The sequence below is a fragment of the Felis catus genome, chromosome A1 (genome assembly GCF_018350175.1).
Source record: "Felis catus isolate Fca126 chromosome A1, F.catus_Fca126_mat1.0, whole genome shotgun sequence".
Classification (NCBI taxonomy): Eukaryota; Metazoa; Chordata; class Mammalia; order Carnivora; family Felidae; genus Felis; species Felis catus.
Genome location: NC_058368.1, coordinates 1785193 through 1810985, shown reverse-complemented (window position 1 = coordinate 1810985; position 25793 = coordinate 1785193). Strand labels below are relative to the sequence as shown.

Below are 25793 nucleotides of genomic sequence, written 5' to 3'. Positions count from 1 at the left end.
TCCTCAGTGGGACTTTTGCAGACACTTCAATGTTGATTTAAGTTATTTTTATTCTAAATTAAAACCTCAGAGGTAAATAATTCATCCTGCTTTTGATTCTTCCACAACTACAGAATTTAACACATTCTCAAATTCAGTATAAACAAAACTAAAACAACAAAATTCAAATTAACAGTACATTGCAGACATTGTTTTATTGCTGAATTAGTAGGCCATTCTTTTGAAATTACGCCTAATTTACTTCAAACTGTGTAACGCATCAGTTCTCTTACCAACCACTTGATGCAGATGCTGTTTCTTCTACCTTGAATGCTCTTTCTCCTTTCTTTGCCAATGGGAGAACTTCTTCTTTAGATCCTAGCTTAAATATGACTTCTTCAGGGAAACGAGACAACAGAGCCATGACAACAATCTAATTACCTTGCTTAACAGTCCGTTGATATCCACTCTAATGACATTTTCCCCCAATATTTTTATTGTGGTAATATACACGTAACATCAAATTTACCATCTTAACCATTTTTAAGTGTACAGTTCAGTAGTGTTAATAATTCACACTGTTGCACAACCATTGCCACCGTCCATCTCTAGAACACTTTTCATCTTGTAAAACTAAAACTATATACACGTTAAACAACTTCCTATTCTTCCCACCCCTTAGCCCCTGGCAACTGCCATTCTACTTTCTGTCTTTGTGAATGTGATGACCCTGGGTACCTCATATCAGTGGAATCATAGAGTATTTGTCTTTTGTTACTGACTTTTTTCACTTAGCATAATGTCCTCAACGTTCATCCATGTTGTAGCTATGTATCAGAATTTTCTTCCTTTTGGAGTCTGAATGATATTCCTTTGTATGTCCATTTGTCTGTTGATAGACATTTGGGTATCAATCAGTCTCTTAAATCTGGAGAACAAAAAGTAGAGTTATAAATTGAAGTTACAGTAATACTAGCATTTATAATTGCCCACATTTACCTTTCCTGAGATCCTGAGATCTTTTTTTTTCTACATATGACTCTACACTGTCTAGTGTCCTTTCATTTCTTTCTTTTTTTTTTTTTTAAGTCTATTATTTTGAGAAAGGAAGAGTGCAAGTGGGGGAGAGGCAGAGAGGGAGGGAGAGAGAGAGAATCCCAAACAGGCTCCACACTGACAGTGCAGAGCCTAGTACTTGGCTCAAACTTATGAACTGTGAGATCATGACCTGAGCCAAAATCAAGGGTCAGATGCTTAAGTGACTGAATCACCCAGGCATGCCTAGTGTGCTTTTATTCTGACCTGCCGGACTCACTTTACCAATTTTTGCAAAGCAGGTCTAGTGGTAACAAACTTCCAGCTTTTCTTTATCTGTGAATGTCTTAATTTCTTCCTCACGTTTGAAGGACATTTTCATCAGATATAGGGTTGCTGGTTGATTTTTTTTTTTTTTTTCTGTTCAGCATTTTGAGTGTATCAGTCTACTGCTATCTAGCCTCCAAAATTTGATGAAAAATCTACTGATGATCTTATTGGTGAGCCCTTTTATGCGACAATATGTGACAAGTCACCTCTCTTGGTGCTTTCAAGGTTCTGTCTTTGGTTTTAATAGTGATTATAATGTGTGTTGGTGTGGGTGTTTTCAGTTTATCATACTAAAGTTCATTATACTTCTTACGTGTTTATAGTTCTATCTTTCACCTAATTTGGGAAGTTTTCAGCCATTCTTTATTTTTTTTTTCAACGTTTTTTTATTTATTTTTGGGACAGAGAGAGACAGAGCATGAACGGGGGAGGGGCAGAGAGAGAGGGAGACACAGAATCAGAAACAGGCTCCAGGCTCCGAGCCATCAGCCCAGAGCCCGACGCGGGGCTCGAACTCACGGACCGCGAGATCGTGACCTGGCTGAAGTCGGACGCTTAACCGACTGCGCCACCCAGGCGCCCCAGCCATTCTTTCTTTAAAGAATTGCTCTGTCCCTTTCTCTTCTCTTTCTGAGACTCCCACAATGTGTATTTTGGTCCACTTGATACAATGGCCTTAGGTTCTGTTCATTCTGTCTTTTCAGCAAACTCAGTAATTCCAATTATCTTCAAGTTTGCTGATTTTCTGCCCACTGTAATCTGCTTTTGAATTCCTCTAGTGAATTTTTCATTTCAGTAATTGTAATTCCCAGCTCTGGAATTCCCTTTTGATACCTTTTTATGTTTTCTATCTCCGTTGATATTTCCATTTTGTTCATACATCATTTTCTTAGTTTTTCCCATATCTTCATTTAATTCTTTCAGCATCTTTCAGACAGTAAGTCTACCATCTGATCTTTCTCAGGGGTGATTTCTGTTGTTTTCCTGTGAATGGGCCACATTTTCCATTTTCTTTGTATGCCTTGTAATTTTTTGGTTGAAAACTGGATATTTGAATCTAATAATGTGGGAACTCTGGAAATCAGATTCTCCCCCTTCCCAAGGATTTGCTGTTTTTGTTGTTTTGTTTATTATTTTTGTTTTTTGATTGTTGTAGGGCTGTCTGTGCTGAGTGTCAGCCTGAGGTGTAAACTTATCTCAGTTCTTTTCTGAGCCTCCACCTCTTCCTGGGCATGTACAGTGACCTAAATTCCCCTGTATATGCAGTTGCTTTGTGTAATGATCTAGTCCTTAAATGTCTGGCTCCCAAAAGGAGAAAAAGAGAAAAATAAAGCAAGGAAAGAAGTGTTGGCCCTTTAAATCCCCTGAAAGTTGCTTCAGCTGGAGGTGGAAGTAATGACAACAGTGGGAGCGTTGTGGTAATGGCTGCCTGACTCTGTGTCCCCGCCTCCACGATCAGAAGCAGCAGTTAGTGATCAGAACACAGATCCCCAGTATTTGCAGGACAGAGCCCTTACTGCATACCTTGGCTCCCACAAGTTGCGTACCAACTGCTCCGGGAACTTTTGAAATTGTGTGTTCTTCGGTTTTGTATTTGTTTATTTGGTGTCAGTTAATTACAGGGCCAAACTAGTGGCCAAAGTTGCTTACCCCTTTGCTGCAAACCAGCTCTCATGGGCACATCAAAGTCATATCACGAAGCTCCCAACCGCAAACTGTAGAATGTGTGTTTTTACTTTGCGCCCAATAGGGGACATCCCCACCCAGTTCCTTCCCAGTCATCTTAGCAGTAAAGACAGAGTTCCAGGTCTCTGTCTGCTTCCTTCTCCCCACATATGACAGGTTTCGTGTGGCCCTTCATGGGGCACTGTGCCTCTCATTTCTAGGGGAACTGTGAATAATATTAAACGCTTGATAGCATATCCTCTCTCAGCTCTGTATATTAAGACTGAACACAAAGTAGAATCATGTGCATAGCTACCTGACACAGGAATAAGCAGTGGGGGATGGGTAGCCACTGCTGAGCTATGTGCCAAGATTAACTCAAATTAACTGGAAGTTGTGTCTTTTGGACGAAACTGCAAGCCTTTGAAGAGATTTTAGAGTTCTAAAATAGCTACATCAGGGCACCTGGGTGTCTCAGTAAGCTGAGTATCCAACTCTTCATTTCAGCTTGGGTCATGATCTCACAGTCATGAGATTGAGCACCATGTCAGGCTCTGCACTGAGCTTGGAGCCTGCTTGGGAATCTCTCTCTCTCTCTCTCTCTCTCTCTCTCTCTCTCTCTCTCTCTCTCTCTCTCTCTGTCTCTCTGCCTGCCCCTTCCTGCTCACGCTTTCTCTGTGTGTCAAAATAAATGAACATTTAAAAAATATTCTTTCAAACATTGAAACACATCAGACAGATTGGGCCAGTACAGTTGTCTAGGTGTGGAGACAGTCCCCCAGAATCCCCTAGTAGCACGCTCTTCTTCACCATTCCTCCCCGCGGATACCACTCAGACAGTGCCAACCCCCAGAACAGCCTCACCTCTTTGTGACTTTATTCTGAGGCTGTGAAATGATGGAAGTGCTGCACGGATGGCTCACTGCATTGCCGCCTGCGGTTGGTACAGTGATCCCATTTCATCGAGTCCGAGATGCCGTGGACTATAAGAATACCACCACTTTAAGAAAACGTGCCCACAATAAACTTCTACACCGTTATTTTAAAGTTACGTCCTGCTTTTAGAGTTGTTAGAATGAGAAAAAAAAAATAGGTCAAGGATACTTGGACCTCTGTTAGTTTTATAACTTCCTGTGAATCTATAAATATTTCAAAATATAAAGTTTAGAAATTAGAATTGGGTCGGAAAGTAGGAATAGTCTTTTTTCAATTAATTTTTTTTAACGTTTATTTACTTTTGAGCAAAAGCACATGCGTGCATGCACTAGTGGGGGAGGGTCAGAGAGAGAAAGGGAGACACAGAATCCGAAGCAGGCCCCAGGCTCTGAGCTGCCAGCACAGAGCCCGACACGGGGCTCGAACTCACGAATGGTGAGATCATGACCTGAGCCAAAGTCAGAGGCTTAACCGACTGAGCCACCAGGTGCCCCTCCCCGCCAAGTAGGAATATTCTTATATCCAGACTATCTGATTCTTTTCAAAAGGAGATTATACCAATTTAAATTATTACCTGAATTAGAGTACCAATATCCTTACATTCTCCTCAGCATTGCCATTCTTTTTTACTTGTTTTATCGGTCTACTCTGATTTTGGCCATTTGTTTCTCACACTGGAGATATAGAAGCTAATCAAAATATTGATAAGTGGTTTAGTGCTATGATTTGTTTGATGTATATATAAACAAAGCTTTAGTCAGAAAACAAAGGTAAAACTGTACATAGATGTTCATACTACCTTATTTATAGTAACCAAAAAGTGGAAGCAATCTTAATATCCTTTAATGAATGAATGTTTAAATAAATTTTAGAGGGGCGCCTGGGTGGCACGGTCAGTTAAGTGTCCCACTTCAGCTCAGGTCACAATCTCACCATGCGTGAGTTTGAGCCCCGTGTCAGGCTCTGTGCCAACAGCTCAGAGCCTGGAGCCTGCTTCAGATTCTGTGTCTCCCTCTCTCTCTCTCTGCCCCTCCCCCAGCTCATGCTCTGTCTGTCTGCCTCTCTCAAAATAAAAACATAAAAAAATGTTTTTTAAATAAATAAATTTTAGAAGCAGCACATCAGTTTCTATTTTAAGTAAACACACACATACACACACTCTATTTAGGATATATTGAATCTGTTGATCAATTTGGGAACAATTGATACCTTAATAATACTGGTTCATCTAGTTCATGAGCATGGTATACCTTTCCTTTTATTTAGGTCTTTTCTAATTTCTTTCAGCAATGCTTTGGAATTTTCAGTATTGAGATCTTAAAGTCTTTTTTTTTTATAATGTTTACTTATTTTTGAGAGAGAGAGAGAGATAGAGCGAGTGGGGGAGGGGCAGAGAGAGAGAGAGGAGGACACAGAATCCGAGGACACAGAATCTGAAGCAGGCTCCAGGCTCCAAGCTGTCAGCACAGAGACCTATGCGGGGCTCGAACTCTGAACTTCAAGATCATGATCTGAGTCAAAGTCCTGCACTTAACCGACTGAGCCACCCAGGTGCCCCTACCCCCACCCCTTTTTTTAATGTTCATTTTTGCAAGAGAGAGGGAGCGAAATTAAGAGGCAGACACATAACCAACCGAGCCACCCAGGTGCTTCAAGATCTTACAGCCTTTATGTTAAATATATTCAAAGCATTTTTATGCTATTTAATGGAAAATTGCTTTTAAGTTTAATTTCTATTTATTTGCTGCTAGAATACAAAAATGTAATTTATTTTTCTGTATTGACCTTGTACTCTGAAACTTCAATAAACTCATTCTAGTAGTTTTTGTTGGTGAAGTTGGTTATGCTTCCTTAAAATTTTCTAAAAATAAACTTTACAGAGGCTCCTGGGTGGCTCAGTTGGTTAAGTGTCTGACTTTGGCTCAGGTCATGATCTCATGGTTCATGAGTTCAAGCCCTGTGCTGACTGACAGCTCAGAGCCTGGAGCCTGCTTTGGATTCTGTGTCTCCTTCTCCCTCTCTCTCTCTACCCCTCCCAACCCCCCTCTCTCTCTTAAAAATAAACATTAAAACAAATTTTTTTAATAAACTTTATTTTAGAATAGTTTTAGATTCACAGAAAAATTATGAAGATAGAGTGTTGTTCCTATATACCTATACTCCGTTTCCCCTATTAACATCTTCTGTTAGTATGGTACATTAGTCACAATTAACGAACAATATTGCTACACTATTGTTAACCAAAGTCCATACTTTGTTCAGATGTCCTTGGTTTTTATGCAATACTCCTTTTCTGTTCTAGGACCTCATACTGTCTTACCGATAGTCATCGTATTTCCTTAGGCTCCTCTTAGCAGTGACAGTTTCTCATTTTCGTCTTGTTTTTGATGACCGAACAGTTTTGGCAAATACTGGTCAGATATTTTGTAGAATGTCTCTTAATTGTGGTTGTGTCTGAGTTTTGGTCATGCTTACACTGGGATTATGTTTTTTGAGGGGAAGACCATGGAAATGAAGCGCTGTTTTCATCACTACATATCAAGGGTACATGCCATTGACATGAATTATCCCCACTGATGTTGACCTGGTCACATGGATGAGACCATTATTTCCTTAAGATTTTCTCTGTGAATAATCATATCTCCAAATATGGACATTTCTTCCTTTGCAGTCTTTATGCTTGCTTTTTTTTGGTCTTTCTGTTTGTTTTGTTTTTTGTTTGTTTGTTTTTGCCTTCTTGCATTAACTGGAAAGGCCAGGATAATGTTAAATGCATGTGGTGACAGTGAACATCCTTCCCTTGTTCCTGAGCGTAGAAAGCATTCAGTGTTTCACCACTAAGAAAGTATGAGGCGTATGTTTTTTTTCAGTGCCCATTTTCAGATTGAGGTTCCCTATTATAGCTAGTTTGCTCAGAGTTTTTAACATGAATGGATGTTGAATTTTGTCAGATTCTTTTGTAGTATCCATGCAAATGATCATGTGGCTTTTCTCTTTTATACTGTTAAACCAGGAGTCAGCAAACTTTCTGTAAAGGACCAGATAATAAATATTTTAGGCTTATCATTAAAAACAACTGTAGGCAAGGGGCACCTGGGTGGCTCAGTAGGTTAAGCATCTGACTTCGGCTCTGGTTGTGATCTCGTGGTTTGTGAGTTCAAACTTTAAAAGGACAACAACTGTAAGCAATATGTAAACAGAAGGGTGTGGCTGTTTTCCAATACATTTGTTGGCAAAAACAAGGCACAGGCTTGATTTGGCCTGCAGGCCATAGTTTCCTGTAGCTAAGATTGTTTGACCAACCTTGAGTCAGGCTTCTGAACCTTCTAGGCCCATCTGTGTACTTTGTAAAATCTAGTTTTAGCAAGAACCTTGCTAAATCAGTTTACCCAGAAACCCACCACCACCACTTACCACCAATGCCCCCAACCCCCTTTGATATCTGATCACACTCAAAATCTGATGGGGAGTTGAGCCCAGTTATATACTGACACGTGTTCATGTTAGATTTAATTTGGCTTCGTTAAACAAGTTGGGAAGGATCCCTTTCTCCTCTGTCTTCTGGGTGATAAAATTATCAACATTTCTTTATATGTTTGATAGAACTCATCAGTGACTCTTCTCAGCCTGGAGCCTTCTACGTAGGAAGGTTTTAGTAACAAAATTAGCCTATCTTTGAATGTAAGCCTATATGTTCCTTAAACGAATAGTTTAATTTTACTTGTTTTTGAACTTTATAAATCTATCATAGTGTATATACCTTGTGTTTTGCTCCTTCTCTTCCTAGAGGGGAAACTGCTTGTTCATAGAACGCTTATTTATATTTCTAGCTTAATTTGTGTGACCAGATATTTTATCAGTTAACTTTTACAGGTAAGTCTTTGATGAAGAAAGGAAAGGGAATCAACAGACTATTAGCACATGAAAATACACTGTCAGTAGTTGGTATATACAGGGTTTTTTTGGTCTTGGTTTTGGTTTTTTGGTTGTTTTTAGGAATGGCTGGCTCTTTGATTTTGAAAAGGAGAAAAAAAGCATCAAGCAGTTATTTCTCATTTGAAATGGCTGCTCAGCATCTTTTAAACTCTCTTCCTAAGCATCGGGATTCGCCAGGTTCAAATGGTGTTTTACCAGCTGCCCTCGGTAGGTGGCGCAGGCGGAAGGCCAAGACTGTCCATCAGCTACACCCCCAGAGGTCTTGGAGGAGGAAGGGAGCAACGTGACGAATTTTCTTGAGCAGTCTCTGCTGAAAAGTGTAGACTTTGATGTAAAATGTGACACAAAGCAAATGGAGTGTTGTTGTTACGCTCTTAGATAACTTTTTTTTTTTTTTTTTAATTTATTTTTGGGAGAGAGAGAGACAGAGCATGAACGGGGGAGGGGCAGAGAGAGAGGGAGACACAGAATCAGAAACAGGCTCCAGGCTCCGAGCCATCAGCCCGGAGCCTGACGCGGGGCTCAAACTCATGGACCGCGAGATCGTGACCTGGGTGAAGTCGGATGCTTAACCGACTGCGCCACCCAGGCGCCCCAGATAACTTTTGACTTAAAAATGTGTTTGGCAGGGGCCCCTGGGTGGCTCCGTCAGTTAAGCATCAGACTCTTGATCGCAGGTCATGATCTCACAGTTAATGAGTTTGAGCCCCACGTTGGGTTCTGTGCTAACAGCACAGAGCCTGCTTGGCATTCTCTGTGTCTCCCTCTCTTTCTGCCTTTCCCCTGCTCGCTCTCTCTCTCTCTCTCTCTCTCTCTCAATAAATAAACTAAAAAAAATGTATTGACCTGTGTAGTAAGCAATATGACCTCAGTCAAAGGGAAGTTTGGCCTTTGTCATGGCTCTTGGGATGTAACCTTTAAACACTTAAACTTTCCCAAGTGATAGGAAGGTCTTTGTTATTCATGGAGGTCCCTCAGGTCACATCCAGCCATCCTGGTTGGGGGGCTGGAGGCTGACTTCAGCCGGGTGGGCAATAGTTCAGGTGGGCAATAGTTCGGTCACTCAGGCCAGCATGACAAAGCCTTAATCAAAGCCTGCAGAGCTTCCTTGGCTGGCAGGACTCTGCGTATTGGCCCACATCCCTGCTGGGAGGGTGATGCTTCCTGAGGGCCACGGGAGCTTCCTGTTTGGAACTCTCCTGGACCCTGCCCTACGCACCTCTTCCTTTGGCTGGCTCTAATTTGTATCCTTCCCTGTAATAAATGCAACTGTGAGTATAATTGCTTTCAGTGAGTGCTGAGTCTTTTTTGCAAATTAGTGGATGTGAGGGTGGTTTGGGGAACCCCCTGAACTTGGAGAGGTCAGGAGTCCTGGGGCAGAATTTGCTGTCCAGACCAAGCTTGTGGCTTAACCTAGCAGTCTGGCTAACTCCAGTGGTACCACAAGAAGTGACTGGCCTGGCCATCCGTTCCTGCAAGACATCTTCCTTTTCTCCCTCCTTGTGTTTTACTTCTTCCCTTTCTCTGTCATTCCTTTAAATTTCCATACTTCTTTCCATACTAATTTCAGTTACCCTGTCAATGACACCCCTGAGCCTTAGATCACCTGAACAGTGACACTCGTGGGTGGAAAGATCTCTGATTCAGAGAGTCCACAGTGAATGTCTGCACATGGCCATTGCAGTGCCTGAAAAAAACCAAATATGTCTTTAGATATTTATGGTAAAAAAATTCATTCTGCAAGGAGTCTTAAAAATGGGAGAATCTCATTTGTAAAAATGATACACGTAAAGGAAAAGCCTGTATTTGTTAAGCTGTGGTTTAGTAGGAGACCTCTGTGGATGTTTGATCTCAGAAATTTAAAATATGAGTTTCCCTTATAAAACCCACTCCCAGGGGCACTTGGATGGCTCAGTTGGTTGGGCATCCGAGTCTTGATTTCAGGTCAGGTCATGATCTCACAGTTCTTAGATGTGGGTCTGAGCCCCACATCAGGCTCCATGCTGAATGTGGGAGCCTGCTTGGGATTTCTCTCTCCGTCTCTCTCTGGCCCTCCTCTGCTCTCTCTCTAAAATTAAAAAAAAAAAAATTTTTTTTTAATTAATGAAAAACAAACAAAAACCTCACTTCCAGTTTGGATCCTTGCTGTGAGATAAAAAATTTCTAAATTGCTATTTTTGTAAGTTTATTTATTTTGAGAGAGAGAGAGAATGTCGTGTGCAAATGGGGGAGAGGCAGACAGAGGGAGAGACGGAGAACCCCAAGCAAGCTCCGCACTGTCAGCTCACAGAGGCTCACAGAGCCTGACGATGCAGGGCTCCGGGCCCACAAACCGTAAGATCATGACCTGAGCCAAAATCAAGAGTCAGAGGCTTCAATGACTGAACCACCCAGGTGTCCCTCTAAATCGCTATTTGATGAGAAGGGAAAAAAAATACCCGCACAACATCTTTGTTCATTTATTTGCAGGTTACAGACGATTCGTGAAATGAGTGACTCTGAGGATGATGATGTCCCCCAGCTGTCTTCCCACGCCTTAGCAGCCCTCCAGGAATTTTATTCTGAGCAGAAGCAACAAAGCGACCCAGGCGGGGATGATAAATATAATATTGGAATAATAGAAGAGAACTGGGTAAGTGCATTCCACATGTCTCAGGAAATGTGGGTGAGCTGCTTGCCAATTCTGCACCTGTCCATCCGGTCTGGTGTTTGTCTGTGTCCCGCCTCACACCCACGTCTGCCTCACCTGCCCCTCAGGAGCTGATGTCCTGTGTGCGCTGCTAAGACAGAAAGCAGTCCCCAAACATTGAAGACTGTTTAATTTTTTTTTTTTAATGTTTATTTTTGACAGAGAGACAGAGCATGAACGGGGGAGGGGCAGAGAGAGAGAGGGAGACACAGACTCCAAAGCAGGCTCCAGGCTCTGAGCTGTCAGCACAGAGCCCAACGCGGGGCTCAAACTCCCGGACCGTGAGATCATGACCTGAGCCGAAGTGGGATGCTCAACCGACTGAGCCACCCAGGCGCCCCCATTTAAGACTGTTTAAATGCGGATTTTCCTGGTTCTGACGGTCAGGCTGGTTGGTGGTCAGACAAGGGGACTTTTCAGACAGGGGGACAACATGTCACTTGTGACCAACACAAACTTGTGCTTCCTTCTGTGCACAGACACTTGCGGTTGGTTTTTCTGGTGCCCATTATCCTTGTGGAGGGGGTAAAATATAATACTGCGGTAAATGGGGTAACTAATTTAAACGTGCAATGAAACTCATTTAAATGTGCAATGAAAAAAGATGAAAGGGAGTTCTGAAAAAGATATTAATAGGTTCTGGTGCATAGTATGTATTTAAATTATATTTTTATGGTATAAATAAAAATGGGAATTAAAAATGGGAATTAATTAAATGAGTGGAGGGAAACTAACCTAAGCTAGAACCTAGAAGTGTAAGCTTTTGAAGGAGACCGTTTGAAGGAGATACACAAAGCTTGGGCTTTTTGTCTGTGCCTGCCCCTCGGTAGTGGGCTTGTCTCTGTCCATCACTTCCCACCTAGAAGGAATCTCTCACACTCTTTTTTTTTTTTTTCAACATCCTTTTACATTTTGTGTCGAGTTTGGATCTCTTAAGTTGTATTAAATTCTCCTATTTACCATCTGTTTGAAACTGACTCGATAAAAATGTTTCTTTACATTTACACTAAATTTTCCACCTACACAAAAGCCTCTTTTTAACAGTTCCCCTTCTTTACATGCTTTTGCCTTGTAGCTGGATGCTTTTGTAGGTGGTGAGTATCAGAAACCTGAAGGACCGCATTATTCTTTCTCCCTCTCCCTCTGCTTAATGTTTTAAATATTATGTGCTTTTTTTTTTCTGATTCTAAAAGTAATCCATGGTTGTTGTAGAAAAATGTAAAAACATGAACACAAAAATAAGTTATTCCTAATCCCACTACTTAGAATTAAGTATTTTTATAATTTTGATACTTTCTTTTGTTTTGTTTTGTGTATAAAATTGAGGAAATCTCCTAGGAAGCAAAAAGAGAAAGAGAGAATGATGCAAGTGCTGGAAAGAAAACATTTTGTACAACTAGAGGATGAATCCAGGAGGCTCAGTATTTAACTAATGGATGGAATTCTAGAAAACTAGAACAGAAAATAAAGGGGAGAGGAAATCTTCAAAGGGGAACATTAGAAAATTTCCCAGACCTGAAGATTCTCACGAAGATGCATGGTTACAGGACTCTGAAAATTCTGTATGCAGGTGACAAGGTCTTAGAACCTTCCAGAGGAAAAGCAGGTCACCTACAAAGTCTCAGGATGAGTCACACCACACTTCTCAGTAGCTTTGTTAGAAACTAGAAAAAAGTGGGGCAGTGTCTTCGGTATTGGGAGTAGAATTTTGTTCAGCCCAGGTTTCAGCATACTCAAATGTGCAGGATAAAATAAAAACATTTTAGATACAGCAAATCTCATGGTATTGGCCTCCGGGACACTGCTTCTCTGAAGCTGCCAGAGTATATTGGAAGATTTAGAGGTTGGCTCAGAGAAACAAGCAAATGATACATTTATTAAGTCTAGGAAGAATAAAAGGTTCCATCCTAGAAGGAAATGTGTCATTTGGCCCCACAATGAACACTGGCAATGATTTTAACCAGAAACAGGTTACAACCATATGGGGAGCATGAGGGACAGAGAAGTGTGTGCATGACAGAGCAATATCCTCATCTGTCATAATATAATACATTGTATAAAGTGGAAAAATCAAGAGATAGCATTTAGGGGTGCCTCGCTGGCTCAGTTGGGAAAGTGTGCAACTCTCAGTCTTGGGGTCGTGAGTTCATGCCCCACATTGGGCGTAGAGATCACTCAAAAAATAAACTTTTAAAAAGAGCATTTAAAGCATAATATTTGGAAATATGGAGACAGATGATCAAAGGAAGAGTTGGAAAGGTGCTTCTGAGGAGTGGAACTCACTGGTGGGGAGACGTGGGGCAGGGACTGTTGTTTTTCTTTGTAAGCCTAGTAGTGCATTTGACTTTGAAAGCCATGTTTATGCAACACATTGATTAAAAGGAAGATTTTTATTTTTTAGAAGGGTATGAGGAGAGCCAAAACATACACCTGTGCCCTGACAAGGCTGGAGTGAGGGAGAAGGGCAGCTTGGTAGCCAACTGTCGAAAACTCTACCCAGATCAAGTGAAGTAGAACACCACCACCCCCCACCCCCACACCATGTACACGTGTGCTAGGGCTTTCCTCCAGCTTCCTAAGCAAAGAGGGCCGGGGCTTGGCATTTTCCTGCAGCTGAGAATGTTTAGACGTGAATTCATATTCACATATATCCAAATGAATATGTACATTCTGTCTTCAGAAACATTTATCTGCCTTGGTGTTTTCTAGGTAAACAGTCACACAATGTGCAAATGTTAGCAGTTTTACTTCTTTTTTGACTGTCACTCGCTTATTTCCTCTCTTGCATTAATGCAATGGCTGGATCTTGCAGTAGAATGTTGAATGAGAATATTGAAAGCAGACATTCTTGCCTTCTTTCTTATCTTATGGGGAAAAATAGATCTTTCATTTTTGTAAGGCTGTTGGTTTTTTCTCGATGCCTTGTATCAGTTTAAAGAAGTTCCTTACTATTCCTGCTTTTCTAAGAGGTTTTTTTTTTTAATCATGTGGTGTTGAACTTTGTTAAATGTTTTTTTTTTTGCACTTGTTGAAATGATCATATGTTTTGGAAATGTTTTTAAAACTGGATTTAAGAGCCATCAGCGGACACTGGCCGCACACACTTGCCTCCTCCCACCACTGGCTCCTGGCACGGCCATTCCAGAGGGAGGCCTGCTGGAGAAATGGGCCTATTCCATTGCAGGAGAATCCACTTTTCCCCTTTAAAATTTAATTTAGAAACGTGAGTGGATGATTAAGGATCACTAAAAAGTTGAAAGAAAATCGGTAACCAGCGTGAAGAGAAGGAGCAGGATGACAGCTTACCCCTAAGGGAAAAGACAAGTAACTCGGGAAGTCCTCATAAGGTAAAGAGAGGAGGCGGTGGAAAAGGACCACGGACTGGGTTTCGCTCCTCTCATCCCTGTGGTGGTATTTCACACGTTCTTCCATCCTCTATTTGTGGTTCTGCTAGTGGGTAGTTGATCCTAGAGGCTTAATCAGACTCAGGTTCAGTTTTTGGGGGCAAGAGTCACACAAAGGCGGGAGTATGTTCTTCCACCAGCAGAAACGTTGACCGTTGTCTCCTTCTGTGGTGTCAGCAGCCGCTGGTGCTCAATGCCTAGATTCCAGTAATTAGGGCCTTCTGTTACTTTAAAATAATTCCAAAGAATAGTTAGTTTTAAAAAGAAAAAAACACTTGAAATGTATGCACATTGGAGTGGTAGACGTAAATTAAAAGGACGGAATGTATGGCAGTTCTCAACTGATTTCAAGTCATTGCTCTGTTACAGCAGTTGAGCCAGTTTTGGTACAGCCAGGAGACCGCTTTGCGACTTGCCAAGGAAGCCATTGCAGCCGCGGGAGAATGTGGCAGGTAAGGTCTAGATTTTGTTTCTCTTTTGTCTTCTTATCTAAATTGATACTGAATACGTCCTTCCAAAATGAGCAATGGTTTATAAGAAGTGGGAACCGTAGCTGTAGTCCGTGGTTTGCAGGACATGATAAATTGAGAACTGCTCCAGTGCTGAAAACTCAGTTCCTAAACAGGAATACAGAAATCCGTTCATTGTAAGATACCCTACCTCTTCTTTATTTTAACATTTTCTAATCTGTTTCTTACCTTTATATTCCTAAAGTTTGTTTTCCTTTTAAAAAGAAAAAAAATTGTTTTTTTAATGTTTATTTATTTTTGAGAGAGAGAGCGAGAGCATGCGCTCACGCGAGCTGGGGAGGGGCAGGAAGAGAGAGGGAGACAGAGGATCCAAATCAGGCTCCGCGCTGTCAGCGCGCAGAGCCCGATGACACGGGGCTCGGACTCAGCAACTGTAAGATCATGACCTGAGCTGCAGTCGGTCACTTACCCAACTGAGCCACCCCGGTACCCCTAAAAGAAAAAAAATCTTAATGTTTGACTTCTGAAGTTTTAAAAATAAAGGTTTTCTTTTTTGTCACTTCAGTTTTTATCAAAATTTTCACATGCATATAATTTAACGTCAAATGGTCCTACCAGGCTTGTTCAGAAACCATATCCACGTTGCTCATTTGCCCCTTGTGCACTCCCCTCCCCTTCCCTGCTCCCTTTCAGGGACGCTTTTGGCATTTACAACCATATTTCTAAATATATGTTTATATTGGCACTTCTTGACCTGTTGCTTGTAGACGTTATTTCTTTGTCATAGACTCTAAGTCTAAAGTACTCTCTTGTCCAGCAAGAGAGCGGATGCAGGATTAAAAGCGAGAGATGACTATTGTCCGGGAAAGGACAAGAGCCCTGAATAAGGGTCCTCGCTCCGTTTTTATTAGGATCAGAAGGCTTACAAACATGGTGGTGGACGTGCACAGAGACAATGAATCTGTGAACATTAACTCATGGACGCGAGGGAAAGGGGGTCTTGAAGATATTCGGGTTTAGGGGTTTGGGTTAATGCAAAACAAAATCCTGGGGGCCGGCCAGCGGAAGGTTGTTTACAGCGGACATGAGGCCCCACCTCTGTTTATTTTAGCTAGCCTAGGGGCTGAGACAGGTAGAGCAAGTAACCTCAGGGTTAACAAGGCACCTTTCTTTTGTGAATCAGCTCCTCACCTGCAGCCTGCAGCCTAGCAGTCTATAGCCCTGTTTACCTGTTTACCTAACTTGGTCCTTCCTTCCTGTGAAGGCACCTTTCTGCTGTAGTACTAAATTGGGGGCACTTCCGCCCTGAATACCTAATCTCGCTTACGTCATATACCTTGGTATTGGGGGCCTTTGCCCCCCTCTCTGTTCTGGGGGCCTTTGCCCCCCCTCACTTTATTCTGGGGGCCTTAGCCCCTCTTCTCTATCCTTATTCACCTAATCTTGTTTACCCAAACTTGGGTGTGAACATCCTACGGCTTTGTAATTCTCTATGCCTTGTTAACGCATTGGTGCAAGCCCAGGGAAATTTCTAAGCTTACTCCCCACATTTCTTGACTTCTCACTATGGAGCGTGAGGATTTAGCTCTCTCTCATACTCCACAACTGCCACAAGTAGGCATGCTTTTTGTTCACACTCCTAATAGATTTATCCTAATCTTGGTTAGAACAGGGTTTATATTATGCCAGCATAAATGTTCTTCACAGTTGAACCTTATTCTTTTCCTTTTCTGTATAATTTTTCATTTTTCTGAAGAAAATAATTCTATTTTGTATGTATTTCTGTGTCCGTATCATAAATTAACTCTAAGACGCTCCATGAATCTCCTATCAGTAAATTCAGACGTGTTCCAACTCTGTGAAGGAAGCTACTCCCAAGGCTTTGCAAGCTGCTCTTATCTGGACTCGTTGATTTCTGGCTTTGCTACAGGTCTTACTTACCTTGGTGTTCCCTTCACCATCATGCGTCAGAGCCTTTTGCCTCTCTCTTGTTCTGGGTTCCTGTTTCCTGTACCCTAGTTCTTACTTTATAGCCTTACTTTGGTTGGTACATCCTTCAATAGCTTCCACAGAAAAGGTACATGGGAGGGAAGTGGTTAAACCTTTCGTGTCTAAAATACTTTTATTCTATCCTTCCCCTTGGTTGTGATAGTTTTGTTGGGTATCTCTTCCAGGTTTTGAGGGCATTGCTTCATTGCCTCCAGGTGCCCGTAGGTGCTGTTGAGAAACCAACGCCATTCTGATTTCTTACAGGAAAACCTGTGTTGTCCCATCCCTGCCCACTACAAGCTTAGGGTTTTCTCTTAATCCCAGGATTCGTTGGGTCTTGCTGTGGTGCTCTCATCTGTACTGCTTGGAGAACCTTTCATTCTTTTAACTCAGGTCCTTCAGTTTGGGGAAAGTTTTCTGTCACAGTCGCAGAGGGGCAGACACCTAGAGACTTGGGGTAGGGAAGAGAATCCCGGGAACGAGCTTCTTAAAGAGACCTTTCAATGAACCCTCCTATTTCTAGCCCCACCTTCACCCCCACTTCTTGAGTGACCTGGTCCTGCAGCTTCCGGAGCCTCTGAGGGCCCTCGGACGTAAACCAGGTTGCTTCTCAGCTTACCTATGACACCTAGTTTGGGATTTGGCTTTTTTGGGTCCACTGAGCCAAATACCAGCTATCCCTTTGCTTTTCTGCTTTTTTTTTTTTTTTTTTTTAAGTTTACTTCTTTATTTTGAGAGGGAGAGCGAGCAGGGGAGGGGCAGAGAGAGAGAATCCGACAGACTCGGCAGTGGCAGCCCAGAGCACAGCGCGGGGCTCGAACTCAGGAGCCACGAGATCACGACGGCAGCCGAAGTCTGACGCTTAACCTACCGAGTCACCCAGGCGCCCCTGATTTTCTGCCTCTTAAGGGGTTTTTGTCTTGTTGGCTGGTTGGTTTTTGTGGGGTTTTTGGTTTTTGTTTGTTTGTTTTGGTCTCCTCTTGAATCCTCTTTGCTCTTGGCGGTTTATGCTTAAACAACAAAACAAAAGAATTTTACTCATGTTTTATTTAGTAGGTTTTCATGAGGGAGCAAATGTAAATGAATGCGCGATGTCTGCTTCTTAAACTGGGAGTCCTAAGTTTTTTGGGTTTTTTTGTTTCTGCTGCTCTTTTTCTTTTAACATTATATAGAGATGCTTATTGGGTTCTTCTTAATGACAGTATTTACACATATTTTCTTTTTTTCCATTAATAAAGGGCTTTGGAAGAAATTTATTTTTTTCTGAAAAGCATCTTCAGTATTTTTTCGAGCTCTGTCGTAATATTCAAAATGAATAGTAATAGTGGCATTTATTGAGCCCTTACTGTGCGCCCTCTCCACTGTTTGCGTGCTCTCGGGGGACGTCCCATTTACGCCTCCATCATACTCCCCATCGTGAAGAGAGACTCCAGGGCTCGGTCGCATCCCCTGCGGAAGGTGACCTGCTGCTGCATGATAAAGGTCACTGCCTCCCCCAAGGTCATCGCCATCCCGCTCTCAGTCCCTGTTGCACCTCAGACCACTTTCCTTTTGCCCCAAGTACGTGCTTTGGAATTGCGTGCAGGTCTGTGGTGACAGACTCTCGGACTTTGTTTGTCTGAAACTATCTGTGGTTCACCCTCTTTCTCAGAAGATATTTGCCTGGGTCGTGGCCTGTTATCTTTGAGCACAGTGAGGACATCGTCCCACGTCCTCTGCCTGTCTCCTCACCAGAGCTCTGGCAGCACCTGGACTGGGGGCCCCGCTGGCCCTTGTGTCCCTGGGCTGGGACACGCATGTTTCCCATAGAAGTGTGTGTATCATCGCCAGAGTGTATCACACGCTTCAGTGCCCTGGGGCTGAGAAGCCTTTTTTGCCGGGCACGGGGACCCACCCGATCCGTGGAACATGGTTTCTGTTCAGAGATGCATCTGCTAGTTTTAAAGCAGCTTGTCTGTACTGTGATTGAATTTTAAGGTATCTTTGCAGAAAACTGGAGCTATTGAGGCATCATTTGGGATTTTTCTTCCTAGATTATGAATATTACAAAGTAACATCAGGGGCTCCTGGGTGGCTCAGTTGGTTGAACATCTGACTTCGGCTCAGGTCATGATCTCGCAGTTCATGAGTTTGAACCCCACATCGGGCTCTGTGCTGTCAGTGTGGAACCTGCTTTGGATCTTCTGTCCCCCTCCCTCTCTGCACTTGCCCTGCTCACTCTCTCTCTCCCTCTCTCTCTCTCTCTCTCTCAAAAATAAATACTTAAAAAAAATAAAATTTTTTTAAAAAGTAACTTCAAAAGAATTAATTTGAGACTAAAAGTATTTGAAATAAATGTTGAAATGAGGACCAACATGAAAATAATAAGCAAATTTAAGCCTTGGGCTTTCTAACTTTCTTGCTAATGTGTTCCTAATGTTTTACATTTTTTACTAGAAAAGCACATTTATTTATCCTTTCATACCTTATGAGTTGCAGGATTTTTAAACACTGTATTCCTTAAAAGCGAAACAGTATAGTTTTCTCTTGAAATTTACTGCCTTTACAGTAGCTTGCACTGTGATTCCCTTTGAAGAGCTGAACACAGGACCTATTTTTTTTAGTGAAGCAGTTGTTATTTAATTCCAGTAGCTCTCCATTAAAGATCTTCCATGAATTTGTTCCTTTTGTTTTCTAGAATAGCCTGTGTGAGCGCCCCCAGTGTTTACCAGAAACTGAGAGAGCTACACAGAGAAGACTTTTCTATATACATCTTTGAATATGACAAAAGATTTGCTATATACGGAGAGGAGTTTATCTTCTATGATTACAATAATCCATTGGATTTACCTGAAAAAGTTGCTGCACACAGTTTTGACATCGTAATAGCAGATCCCCCCTATCTCTCCGAGGAATGTCTCAGGAAAATGTCAGAAACTATCAAGTATCTGACTCGGGGCAAGATTCTGCTGTGCACAGGTAGGTGCCCGATTGCACGACTCACGAATGTTGACCAGGAGATATTCCAGTCTTAGGTTCCAGGAGTTGGAAGCAATCTTAGAACTCAAATCCTGAATCCACCACTCACTATGTGACCTCAAGCAAGTTACATAACCCGTCTCTCTGTGCCAGGTTTCCTTATCTGTAAACCGGGACTGGTAACACTACCCTCCTTTCAGCGTTATTGGAATTAAGTGACATGATACACACAGGGTGTGGTCTGGCACATGGTGAGTGTGCTCTGAGTGTTATTTTTACTCACCCTCATCAGGAATAGTAGCAGCGTTTGATCCAGCCTTACATGTGATGAGAGAAATGTGGAATTGATAACATTAAGCTGAATTGCCCAAGGTTACAGAGCTAGACAGTAGATTAAATTGATCTCACCAGCAGAAGAGTTTTCTTACTGGGGAGAGTGGCGTTCTTTCTTAAGGTGGACATGCGGAGCGTTGGCGGAGAACTAGAACGTTACCTCATGGTCTGTCTCCTTGGGGCGGCTGGCGTCCAGGGCTCCTCAGGCTGGGCCGAGCAGAGCTGCAGGGGGTCTCTTGTCCCTGAAGCTGGAGAATTGTCAAGAAGGTGACTCTGGTTGTCACAAGTAATATTTACCTAAGGGTTATCAATTCAACGGTTGTTTGCTAGCCCTTTGTGCCAGCTGCCAGGCGGGGGCCCCGGCTTCGTGGAGCCTACCTTTTAGTTTTAGAAGATAGGCGAAAAAACGTAACCGAACAGATGGGAGAGGTGATGACCAATTCTGAGAATGTAGTGAAAGAATCAGAAGGGCCTGGCAGGCACTGAGAACCATGAGGGGTGTCCTTCAGGCCAGGCAGGCAGGGGTTCTTGGAGGAGTAGCACTCCAGGGGAGACCTCGAGGGGTGGCCCCCAGGGCCTGTGGCCCCCTGGTTCTTAGAGGGATGCGGGGAGCCCTGCCCCATCGCGTGTGCAGGTAGCACGGCTGGAGTGGGGGGAGGGGGCGAGAGGGTCCCTTACAGGTGACAGCTGCCATTGTTGGGACTTTCATTGAAAGCTGTCGGCCCCCAACCGATGGGACCCAGTTTGCCTCAAGAAGTGCACTTTCACTCTGTGCTGGAAAGGATTTAGGGCACAGGTGGGAGCAGGCCCTATGAGGGCGTGTCCAGCTGAGACAGGCGTGGACAAGGTGTGGCAGTAAAAAGGCGGGCGGGGGTGGAGCCAGGTGAAGGCAGAAGAGTCCGCTATGCGCTATGCTCGGATGTGGAGGGAAGGGGAGAATCTGGGGCGAACCCTGGGTCTCCTGCCTGTGTGAGCTGCAGAAGCACTTTCTGCAGTGGGGTGTCTCGGGAGAGGTGCTCAGAGACACCCAGGGGCTGTGTCCACAGCGGTGGCCGTGGGCCAGGCCGTGGGTGGGACGTGGGGACCAGTCAGCCAGAAGCTGGTGTGAATGAGTTCCGATGAGTTTGCAAGATTAGATGTGAATGAGAGCGGGGTTCTTGACTCAAAGTTGGAAAACACTAGTTCCTAGTAATTATTTTTACTCTCCTTATGTTACTTTGTGGAATGTGCCTTTATTTCTAAATTTCTAAGTGTCTCAGTTTTGTAGAGGTAGGAAAACTATTTTTTAAATTATAAAGGAGGGGCGCCTGGGTGGCTCCGTCGGTTAAGCGACCAACTCTTGATTTCGGCTCAGGTCATGATCTCATGGTCGTGGGATCGAGCCCGGAGTCAGGCTCCGTGCCGAGCTGAGCGTGGAGACTGGGATTCTCTCTCTCCATCTCTCTCTGCCCCTCCCCCACTGGTGCATGTACACGCTCTGTCTCAAAAGAAACTTAAAAAACTTAAAGCAAAAAATAAATGTTAATTAAAAAGGAAAAAAGTAGGTAATTTGCAAATTTGTTGGAGAAAGTGAAAAAGGATATAAAGAATTGACCTTCCCCCATATTTATTGAGTGATATGATCATCTCATTACCTCGCCTATTCTAGTCTAGAACCCCTCACCACTCGTGGTGGCACAGTGGTTGGTATTTCAGGCTTCGAGTTCACTGGGTCTGTTCCCTTCAGGTGCCGTCATGGAAGAAGAGGCAGCGAAACTTCTTGGCGTGAAGATGTGCAAATTTATTCCAAAACACACCCGGACCTTGGGAAATGAGTTTCGCTGTTATGTGAATTATGATTCTGGACTAGACCGTGAAATCTCAGTGTAGATAGTAACATAACAGTAAAGGATCCTATGTGACGTTTCTCTCTCACTATTCCCTTGGTAGATTGAAAAGCTATCACTTCCTCCTGTCCCCTAGAACGGGGCTGGCTCTGGCCTGATTTCCAAAATAAAGAATACAGCGTCTCATCGTGACTTCCTTGTTGCCAGGGCTCGGGATGCCTTTGCCAACTTGAGTCTGTGGATTTGTCCTGGGAAGAAATCTTAGAACCTGTCTAAAATCCGCTCTCCTCACCTAAGTACAGGTTAAAGCCAAAGTACAGACAGCTTAGTGGCTTGGCCAAGGCCTGGATTAGGACCCAGGCCTCTGCCTCAGGCCGTCTGCCCCCTTAGCAGGCCCATTGTGGCTCTACCCAATGGGCTGCCGATTCTTCTCGGCAGCTTTCCTGGGGCATCACAGGACTTGTGAAGGGGACCGTCATCTGATCTGCCCCTGAAGGAGATACCACTTACCTCCGTGGAAGGAGGTGATAATTCTTGCAAGTAGTATTAATTCATAATCCTCGGAACTAGAGCCTTCTGGATTTTTCCTTCTTGTCCCTATTTATGGAGGGATGACAGGAGCGCAGCCCGGGTGCCGCACGCTCAGCACCCCCCCCTCCCCCGCACCCTCAGCTAAAGCCACGTCAGCTGCTCCGAGCTGCCTGAGAAAGTGCCATCAGCAAACCAAACACTACAGCAAAAAGGAGGTGAGAAGTCTGCTGGCCTCTGCTGTGCTGCAGAAACTGTTCATCACGCATCCGCATCGCAGAACATGCCTCTTCAGCTACCCAAAGGAATGATTTGCTGATGCCTGCAACTTGGATGGATTTCAAGGGCCTTGTGCTGAGTGAAGAAAGCCAGTCCCCAGAGGTTACCTCCTGTGTTTCCATTTATGTAACAACATTCTCGAATGGAGAGCAGATTGGTGGTCGGCAGAGGTTACGATGGGGGTAAGGGGTGGGGGTGGCCATAAAAGGGAGACCTTCATGGAACTGGTCTGCATCTTGACTGTGCAGCGGTGACACAAAACTCCGCAGACGGTGTCACGCAGAACACACGTGCACACACACGCGTACCACTGGTGAGCTCTGAGTCAGGTGTGTGGGCGGTACGGATGCCCATTCCCTGGCTGTGGTCCTGCGCTTATGTAAGATGTTACCACTGCGGAGAACTGGGGAAAGGACACACAAGACCTCTCTGTAGTAATTCTGCAATTTCCTGTGAAGTCAGAATCATTTGCAAATACAAACTTAAAAAATAACCCCTCTGGGAAAGGAATAACACTTCCCACCTCACGTGACTCGCTTTGCTATCGAAACGTGAAAGGCAGCAAAATGTGTCGCTGGCCGGCAGAGCTTTGTGTTCTCTCCGACCTGGTTTCCGGCAGTTTCCCCGACCGAAGCGCTCTGGCCCCAGGTCCTCGGTGGGGCGGTGGACCCGCAGTGCACGTGGAGGGGGAGCGGGAAATGTTGGCTCTTGAAAATCGGCGACGGGGGCATGGCTGCTCCCCGCGGGAAACCCCGCCTGTCCCAGAGAGCCTCGTGCGTGGGCGCCTGTGCCCAGGAAACGGGGGGAGGGGGGGGCTTGCCCCCGCTTGTTAACTTTTCAGTCCTCTATTGTTCTACTTTGGGATAAGTTTTCATTTACTTAAAAAAAATCACTTGGTATTTTTATGAGACATTTATATTTTTATCGGTGTATCGGCACCTGGCACATGTGAAGGGTTCAATAAATGTTCTTTAGAAAATAACCCCCACCTTATTATTTCCTCATGAGTCAGTTTAGTAAAAATTACCTAGGCCACCGACAAATAAATGTTAGTAACAAATCATGTATACAAACGTAATGTGTAACTTAGGAATTGGGGGCACATAGCAGCCTAGAAATAAGAATTTTAGCTTTACTAGAAGTCTAGCCTTTAGATGACGAAGAGAAACATTTTTTCACAGAGGGTGGGGGAGGGAAGGGACAAAGCTCAGCGCATTAAGCCTTCAATCACGTTGAATAACAGGCGGCCAACGCGTGTTTTATTGCTGCGGACCCCTTGCATGATTTCAATTTTAGGAAACCTGTGTTCACACGTGGCCGCTTCTGGATTTCATCAGAGGCCGGCGTCTCTACCTCTGGAGTCTTCGGAAACACGAGGCGGGTCTGCCGTGCCCCTGGCCTCTGGCTGGCACACACGGGGCACAGGAGCAGCGGGGTGGGAGGAAGGGGTGCCCGTGCTGCCCGGAGGCCTGGAAGTAAGCTTCCTGAATTCTTGGGAGCACCCTCGCCTCTCACACCCGACCAAAGCACTTCAAAAGCTGAAAAGGACACGTTTGTAAAGTCCTTTGCTAATTCAGAGATTTGCACGAGCCACGAAGTAACCATAGTAGGAGGGGAAAGAGGGAGGATGATAATATCCGGTCTGCTGACCGCCGTGAAGTCCGTACAGCTACTCAGCTGCGTGTTTGGGGGCGATGGGAACGCGGACAGCTGGAACCAACAAAACGCAGGAGTCACTTTTGAAGCCCCGTTTCAGACGGACACTTCACGCTCTTCCCTTTCTCAGAGCAGAAACCGGAGGCCAAGAATGACCCTTCTCTCCCCTTCGCCTTTGCTACAAGACATGCTGTAAACCGAGAAGTTTGGGTCATTGGCCCCTGCAAGCCGAGCTGCTGGCATTTGTGATGGGTGTCGATCGCTATTCCCAAATGGTTCGGTTTTTCTAAAACAAGCATACGGCGGAGATACTGTCGGTTGGTTGGAAAAAATCTTCAGGAACCAGCACGGCGTGTCCATTCCAAGGGTGGCCACGGAGCTCTTCAGTGACAGACAGAATCCCTTGACGGAACGTAGTCACCGTGGCACATTTGGAGAGGAGGGAAGAAGCTATGAAAGTCTCACGGACGGAGCCCGGGGCCATGAAGGCCCACATCCACCCAAGGCCCGCTGTGAACTGTGGGGAACAATAATCAGTGTCCTGGAGACCCGCAGGGGGAGGGGGAAGCTGCTCAGCTGAGGCCAGGGAATTTCCCTATTTGATAAAACAGTAATGACCTCTCTCCGCTCCAAGGAAAAGAAGGAAAAAACCCTTTAGTTCTACCAAGAACACAATTCTGTCCCAATAAACTCTTATTACTCACTGAAATATCTCCCCATCTCCCATCACCCCCCTCTTACTCCAACATATTTTTTTTTTCCAAATTTTTAATTCCCATTAGGTAACATTTCTATCTGGTCGCTGCTGCCTAGTGATAGATTTTGTAAACTTTTATACAAAAAGTCATTTTAAAAAATGTTTATTTTTGAGAGAGACAGAGCATGAGCGAGGGAGGAGCAGAGAGAGAGGGAGACATGGAATCCGAAGCAGGCTCCAAGGCTCCGAGCTATCAGCACAGAACCCGACGCGGGGCTTGAACTCATGAAGTGCGAGATCATGACCTGACCTGCAGTCAGACGCCTAACCAACTGAGCCACCCAGGAGCCTCACAAAAAGTCATTTTAATGATACATACTTGCTAAAGCAATAGGCATAACCTGGAGAAAGAACAGCTTGGTATTTTTTTAAAACATGGTCAAATCTTTTTTTTAATGTATTTACGTTGAGAGAGTGTGTGTGCATATGCGCGTGCATGGGGGAGGGGCAGAGAGAGAGAGAGAGAGAGAGAGAGAGAGAGAGAGAATCAAGCAGGCTCCACGCTCAGTGCCCAGCCCAATGTAGGGCTCAGTCTCACGACCATTAGATGGTGACCTCAGCCGAAATCAAGAGTCGGATGCTCAACCATCTGAGCCACCCAGGTTCCCCAACCTGGTACTTGTTTTTAATGTCACTTGTAAATCATTGAGGCCAATATGTTCTAATACCTCCTGTGTGCCAGGCACCGTACCAGGTGCTTTACAAATGGTGTTCCGTCCTCACAGTGACCAAGGAGGCGGCACCACCCATTATCAGTGGGAAAAATGGGGCTTAGATTCACCGGGCAGCGCTTCCTGTGAGGAGTGGCCCACAAACACCCAGCTGCTCAGAGAGCCAGTGCCGGTTATATTTTCGCTAGGGGCGGAGACTGTACCTGGCTTACAGGTATCTCCCAGGGGCTCAGTACCTGGAACACGGCAAGTGCTCGAGAAATATTAAGCGTATGAATATTCCATTCAGAGAAAAAATACAAAGAAAGGTTGCTTTTCTGGTTCTATAGAATGGAAAGCTAATTTCTTCCAC

At 44.1% G+C, this 25793-nt stretch overlaps 1 protein-coding gene and 1 long non-coding RNA gene across 8 annotated transcripts in view; one reads left to right on the top strand and one right to left on the bottom strand.

Moving 5' to 3' along the window:
* The window catches only part of EEF1AKMT1 (EEF1A lysine methyltransferase 1), a 42062-nt gene that overhangs the window by 3263 nt on the left and 13006 nt on the right, over positions 1 to 25793 (top strand). For 3 of the 7 annotated variants that reach the window (XM_045039144.1, XM_045039269.1, XM_045039082.1), the window contains exons 2-5: positions 10351 to 10513; positions 14344 to 14426; positions 19111 to 19391; positions 21451 to 21736. In XM_045039144.1, coding sequence (XP_044895079.1) covers positions 10370 to 10513; positions 14344 to 14426; positions 19111 to 19391; positions 21451 to 21593 — 651 coding nt within the window. In that variant the 5' untranslated portion in view covers positions 10351 to 10369 and the 3' untranslated portion in view covers positions 21594 to 21736. Of the gene's footprint in view, positions 1 to 10350; positions 10514 to 14343; positions 14427 to 19110; positions 19392 to 21450; positions 23340 to 25793 lie in introns of those variants that run through there. The other 4 variants (XM_045039184.1, XM_045039160.1, XM_045039225.1 and 1 more) reach the window with 2 other exon arrangements.
* LOC109494068 lies at positions 33 to 21090 on the bottom strand. Its single transcript, XR_006586640.1, has 4 exons — positions 19885 to 21090; positions 13877 to 14591; positions 3874 to 3992; positions 33 to 907 (listed from the first exon to the last, which is right to left on the bottom strand). It is a non-coding gene; the product is annotated as an uncharacterized LOC109494068 (long non-coding RNA).